This window comes from Pseudopodoces humilis, chromosome 16 (genome assembly GCF_049639895.1).
Source record: "Pseudopodoces humilis isolate 2021_Gansu_Grassland_sample_001 chromosome 16, ASM4963989v1, whole genome shotgun sequence".
NCBI classification, from domain to species: domain Eukaryota; kingdom Metazoa; phylum Chordata; class Aves; order Passeriformes; family Paridae; genus Pseudopodoces; species Pseudopodoces humilis.
The window spans coordinates 16,697,103-16,703,805 of record NC_142215.1 but is presented as its reverse complement, the minus strand read 5'-3'; the positions used below and the strand labels follow the sequence as shown (position 1 = coordinate 16,703,805).

General features: G+C 41.9%; 1 protein-coding gene across 1 annotated transcript; it reads right to left on the bottom strand.

The window, feature by feature from the left end:
* Window positions 1-133: 133 nt before the first annotated feature.
* Window positions 134-5,846, bottom strand: FBXL22 (F-box and leucine rich repeat protein 22). The gene is made up of 2 exons (XM_005521416.3): window positions 4,216-5,846; window positions 134-2,316 (listed from the first exon to the last, which is right to left on the bottom strand). Exons 1-2 carry the CDS (start codon window positions 4,635-4,637, stop codon window positions 1,971-1,973), a joined length of 768 nt encoding a protein of 255 aa, XP_005521473.2. The 5' UTR covers window positions 4,638-5,846; the 3' UTR covers window positions 134-1,970.
* Between the last annotated feature and the right edge of the window lie 857 nt (window positions 5,847-6,703).

The window sequence follows — 6,703 nt, the reverse complement described above, 5'->3', positions numbered from 1 at the left end:
ACAAGTAGGCAAAGAAATCAAGTGGCGAATGTTTGAAGACCCCTTTTAGCTTATAGAGCTAAAATTTAAAAACAAACTACAAACCCCACAAAATACCCTGCCACCCCCCCCACCCCCCCAGTCCCGGTAGAAAACTGACAAAAAGACTTGAGTAATATCTAGATGCAATTGTGCTTTCCTATCTTGTAGCTGCTTGAAAATCTGTTCCTGTTACTCCTACAGAGATGTGTCTTTCACCACAGAGTGCTGGGAGAACTGGTGGCACAAGGAGGTCTTTGCATGCTGCAGTGACTGTGTAAATTCATACCTGGTTTTGGCTTGTCAGCAGTGTGTGGAACTGCTGTTGTGTATCCATGGTACGAGTAGTGTCAGCTTCCCTATTTCCACATCACAGTAAATTAGTTCAGCTCAGCAATGTCCTTTTGCAGTTGTTTGTGCTGGGTGATGATTGCTGTTGTTCCTTGTCCACTCCAGTTTTCTTCCTTACCTTGTGGTGTGTAAGGGCCCTAATTAAACTTTAAGAAGGAGTTAATGAAATACCAGTTTTACAATGTCATGCTGTTAAATATCTCTAAGTAATGAAGATGCAATAATTTATTTTCATCATTGGTTTTCTGGGTGAGTGTTTCTTAGAGATGCTCATACTGGCCAAGTGTTTCTCTGGAATTGCAGCATTGTTTGACTAAGTTGCTGTAATGATGTGATTTATTTCTTAGCGCAGCCAAATTAGAGAGTACCAAAGATATCTGTGGATCAATTAACCAGGATCGGAATGAGAAGTATATTTAGTTATGTTGAGACCTGTGGAGTCCTCTTTGGTGTCAGATTTTGTAGATGGTGGCATAGCATCAAAAGCATGTAAAAAAAAAAGTTTGATTCCATGTAGCAGAGCAGTCTACAGGAAAGGGACAGCCTCGTGCTTTGGGATGAAAATAGCTACTGGTTTTGTACTTTGCAGTGAGAAATGGGTGTTTGTATAGAGCTGGTCTGCAGTGTGTTCCTAATTTAGCTACAGGCTGTTAGTCACTGTCTTTTCTTGTGGGTTAGTTCTCTGAACTACCACTTGTTCATACTGCACTGCCTTTAACATCAGCTTTAAAAAATAACTTGGTGCATCTTATATTATGTAAGTACATCATGCAGAGGATCAAACTGTTTTGTGTGCCTTGAATCCATGCTTCCCTCATTAAATAAAAAAAACCTGGTAAATTAGCTGCCACTGTTAATCACTGAGGAAGTGCTGGTGGTCAGTACTCTGCTTTTGCTAGGAAGATCTTTCAGGGAGTGGTTCTCCTCCTTAGTGGATGGAATGACTGACTGGATATATCCTTTAACAGATGTTTGTTAATCATTCTTGCCCCAAAATGTGTAAATATCCTACAGTGACTCAGGCTCTCTCTGCTGTGGCTTTATGCCCTTGCCCATTATATAAGGAGTTTTGAAACTGCAGGGTCCAGTCTGAACCTTGTAATCCGGTGGGAGGCTCTTCCTTAATGTTTGGCTTCTCAAACAGGTCCCTGTGTGACTCATTTTGCCTCAGTTCACTCTGTGTCTCTTCCATGCAGTCAGTGAACCTTGCCATCAAGCTTACTGCACCATGTCAAACTACTGTTAAACTTTCTTAAAAGTTCATAACATGTATGGACTCCATCAAATTATTTGGCCTCAATAAACACACTGCTGTTTCCCTCTTCTGAGTGAGGTGTATCTGCAGCAGGAGGGTACCAGAAATGCAGTTTTCAGCAGGTCTGACATTTTGTGTCAGCAATGCGGGGTTTTCCAGTTTCAAAGAACAACAGAGAGCAAATGTTTTTTTCCGGAAGCACATCCAGGGGGAGATGCATGCCTTTTCCCAGCAGACCCTTTACAAAACAACCATTTGTTTGGACTTGACCAGAACCCATGGAAGTAGCCACAGTTCATTGCTATCTCAATGAGGTAAAATAACCACACTGATTATTTTGCTGCATTTAAAGCTGAACCAATTTTCTTGATGCTTTTTGAAGCATCAGCTTTTTTTCTGGCTTACTGTCTGGGATCATGTTAGCACTTTTCTCTGCTCTCAGCATTATTGAAGGACACTTTTCCCTGACTCTCTCTAGCCCAGCTTGTGTTACATTGCGGCAGAAATCCACGTGGAGTGTTCGCAGTGATGCCCCGTGAAGGGTCACTGCCTGCAGGGTGTGGTCAGTGATCCGCACACAGTTCTCCAGTTTGAGGCTCTTCAGGTTTGGGCAGTGCTTGAGAAGCTGCAAAATGCAGTCATCTGTAACGTGGCCACATCCAGAGAGGGTCAGAGACAGCAGATTTGGACATCTGAAAGCAGGATGGTGACAGTGAGACAGGAGAAATAAATTATAGAGCTTGCAGAAGCAAATAGCATCAACAATAAATACAAAGGCTGGAAGAATGCTTTCTCTTCATCAGGAGAGGCAATGAGGCACAAGTAGATGAGCACACACGTAGATCTTAACGTTAAGCTTAACTAAAGGCAAAGCTTTACTGCCTTTGCTTTTTCTGTTGGTAACAACATCTCTAGTTCAGCTGGCACAGAGGCATGTGGAGGCCTATTTAAGCTGCTGCTGCACCATTTTTTCTTAAGGAGTTGGATGGTGCTGTGCTTCTCCAGGCACAGACAGTGGAGAACCAGTAGAGATTTGTTTCAGGATGAAGTGGAGGTCAATTGAGAGAAGAGACTGCTGTGCAGACATGCAAAGCAGGAGCAAGTAAGACACTTCCACTCTTCAGGAATCACAGATACATTTTATCTCCTTGGATTTACTGAATAGGTGCCAGCTGCTTCCCAAAGAGTGTTAATGTTCAAACCCCACACAGCTCTCAAACTTTCCTATGAGCTACTGAAACTGGTAACTGTGTTGTTATAAACAGTGATGCAACAAATGAAAAAAACTTTTTCTTGCTGCTTGAGTAGGCCTGGGGAAGTACAGGAAAGGCCTGTCTCCAGTGGGGTGTTGATGGTGTACAGGAGCTGTCCTGGAGCAGCTGCTGTGCTGAGCAGGGCCCTGTGCAGCAGCCTGTGAAGCTGTGCTGTGTCAGGCTCCTGGCTCAGCCCCCTCTCCAGGCAGTAGCAGTTCAGCATCCACCTGTTTATCTAAACAGAGCATCACACACAGGTCTGTGCTAACATTGCCCTTGTGAGACCTTTAGACAGATTTTTTTTTTCTTTTAATCTTTTCTTATTAGGAGCAGTTGGAGGAAGAAGCTGGCAGCAGTCAAGAAAGGCTCTAACAGAATAAAACTACTTCAAGCTCAGGAAGAAAAGCTGGATATTTAATTTGCATTTTTCTTTGTACACAGTGCTAGGAATTTTGACTGGGAATGCTTTCAATGGGTTGCAGCAAAAAGGGGCAGGACCTTGTATTATACTTTCTAGGCACAAGTATGCTGTACACAAGTATCCTCCTTAAATAAGCCAGATTTTTATCAATTGTTCCAGAACATCAGAAATCTGGCACTTGAAATTTAATCCCTGGTTTGAAGCTGGTTTTCAGTCTTTTTTTTGAGATTGCACTGCTGCTGGCTCTCACCAAGACATTCTGTCCTGTCACTATCCCATCATTTGTTGGCTTTTTTCAGTTGTTCCAAAGCTGAGGGCTGGCTGTGGCACAGGTGCACCATGTCAGGGAGCCAAGCCAGCCCTGGTGTTACACACAGACAGTGGGACTGGCTCTACCCTGTGAGCCTCCTCCTGTCACTACTCTGCAGCATGCCTGTGAAGGAAAAACTGTGCACCCAGAGTTGTTTTTCCATGGTGGCATTTCTCACTGCAGCTAAGAGTTTAAACTCCAGTATAATAGCAATATTTATTTCTTAGCCTGAACTAAAACTGACAGTAACATGTTAATTGAACTTGGTTGTAATGAAGTGTGTTCACTGTTTGAAATCAGGGCTCTGCTCCAGGCACCCCCCAGACACTGCTAGAATGTTGCAGTTCAGCAGAGCAGCAGTGCACAAGAATTAATAAATAATTCTTAGGAAAAAAGAAGGAAAACATAGACTTAAGGGAAATGCACATGAAATATACACTATTGCCACTGTAAATGTAAAATGAACTTACATTACACTAAAGTTATAAAGGCAAAGCAGTCATGTACTTCATGCTCCATTTTAGGCAGGGGCTATGGAGTATTTGAAATAACTCCAACTTCACTCATCCCAAGGCAGTTACTGCACACTCACACCCACAGAACGTACCTGTTGCAAACGTCTAGTAAAAAATCACTGACAGTGTTCTCATGCCTCTTACAGAAGTCTTTCTGGAAACTGTTTTTCATCCAGTCCTCAATGTTACACACCTTGACTCTCTCTGAATACCAGCAGATGGATAAGTGTTTTAAAGCAGGTCCCAGGAGAAAATTATCCTTCTTTAATTCCACTGGAGAATGAAAGTTCAACAAAGACCACAGTAAAGGATCTTGAAACACTTCTAGCAACTTGTGACATGTTTTTGCTAGATTTTTCCTACTGTTTTTGTCCAGAAAAGAGAAGAGATGTAAAAGGCATTCCCGGTTGAGCTGGGTTATGTGCATTGCCCAGCAGCAGTGGCAGTCTCCTGGCCTGGTGGAGAAACAGCAGTGCTGGAGGGGGCTCACACTCACGAGGAGGCTGTTGCACATATATGGTTGTGGAATGGGGTTTATTTTTGGCTAACAACTGGTGCAGAAGCTCAGAACAGGGAAAGGAAAAGAACCATGTATGCAGCTTGTGCTTCCTTTGTCCAAGGGAATGGAATGGGCATGTACAACTTGACATGAAATGCTTCCTTAAAAGGAATTTTTTTTTTTCCCTTGTAGACTCTCCTGAAATTTAGCAAAGATTTTGTATTGAGTTACTGGGGTGGGGCTGTAGCTACAGTTGCCAGGTGTATTTTTATGAGTGTTTCCCAGTCCAGAGATTTGGCTTTCTGAGCAGTAACTTTGGTTTTAGAGTGTACGCCACTTCTACTCGCTACTGGTTCATTGATTTTTCTGAGTTTGCACGTTTGATTCATGTTCAAGGACTATTACACAGATAATGGAATTTTCATAAACAGTTTTTTAGAAGGAGCTGAAACATTCTCTGGGTGCCTTGAAGCACACACAGAGTCTGCAGTTCAGTTTACAAGCCCCAGAGGTAGGGGCAGTTTCCTGCCTACAGTTATGTGAGGCTGAGCTGTGATTCTGTAAACAAAGCTGGCTGTGTCCCCACCTTCTGCAGGAGGGAAGCAATGACACAGGGGCAGCCACGCATAGGAACAGCAAGGCTATGTTTAGTTCCTTGTGGGCTTGTGCTATTAAGAGCTGTCTTCTATTGGCTCGAGTTTACAAGTTTGGCTGTTCCAGTTTTGTAGGTTTAGTTCCATTACCACAGAAACCTTTTTTCCACCCTTTGGTGCAAAAAAGAGATAGGAAAGTCATTTTCCAGGTAAAAGTACCTGTTTGTACAGTAACTGGACAAAGTGTAGCAGAAAGTTGTTCCTAGAAGAAAAATAAAGCTACAGCAAGGGCAAGTTGGAATTAAAAGTAATAAGGCTCCCTTTAACTTTCCTGCTTGTGAATCAAAAATTTTTAAGATGAAGGTATTTTTTAGTCTACCTGGTGTTAATACAAGAGAATAAATTCATTCAACAAATCCATAAAAAGTTTCAGCAAACAGCACTGGGGGCGTTTTTCAAGTGGCCTGCATACAAATAGTAACTGGGAGACTTTATGTACCTATGGCATTTTAATTAGGAGTGTTTTAATACAGGACAAGGTTGAGTGGGACTCAATTTTACCTCTTCCTTTTTACCCCGAGAATGCAGTTTAAAATTCAACTCTGAAAAACAAGGTCTGAAATTTGTTTGTAGTCTGCAACAGTCATAGCTTGAGGAAGCACTTGAATAAATGTGTGTGTCTGAACACAGCTGGCATACACAAAGAAATGGCAATTCTTTCTGCTTCTTTAGTTAGTAACTTTCTACTACATACAATAAGCTATGTTTAACAATTGCCAGTCTTCTTGCTTTTATATCCTTTGTCATTTAATCTTTTCTTTGAAATGAAAAGGAGATTGCTGTTCCCCCTCCCCCCTCAGAAACAGCTCTGGTCAGTGCCACAAAAGGGACAAGAAGATTTCACATACCAGGTAATGCAGTTCACTGGAAAATGGCAGCTTAAAAGGTGTGCCTGCAGGTGTTCTTCATTCTTGTATTAGCATTTTCAGCTCTCACAAACTTACCTTCATTTTTGTGCAGATTTAAACAGTTGAGACTTCTCAGAGTTATAGGAATACTATTTTTAAAAATATTAATTAGAAGACCTCCCAAATTGACAACAGATCAACAATCTAGCAAAGCTGAATAACAAAGATGGACTCTTGCCGGACAGAGGGGACACACAAAAATATGACATAAAAATTAACAACAGCTGGGTGACAAGGCATTTAAAATGGAATGGCAGGTCCTCTTTGGAGTTCGGTGCAAAGTTTGGTAGGGGTGTTACAGAGTTAGGAACACTGCAATTGCTTTATTTCATTTTTCCTAGAGCAAGGTACAGTATGCTGCCATTTGTGTTCAGAGGACATACACCAATGTATTGTGTTCTGCAAGCCTCTAGAAGGACAAGAGAAGTTTCATTTTCTAAGGAAAGGAGACATTTTAATGGCACATTTTCCATAAACACACTGTGTGATCAGATATAATTCACATTCATCCTGGAAATGC

Coding starts and splice junctions, on each gene's coding strand:
- FBXL22 (XM_005521416.3), bottom strand. CDS start 4,637: ATGTGCAACAGCCTCCTCGTGAGTGTGAGCCCCCTCCAGCACTGCTGT. Junction 2,317..4,215: donor TTACTAGACGTTTGCAACAG/GTACGTTCTGTG, acceptor TCCTGCTTTCAG/ATGTCCAAATCTGCTGTCTC.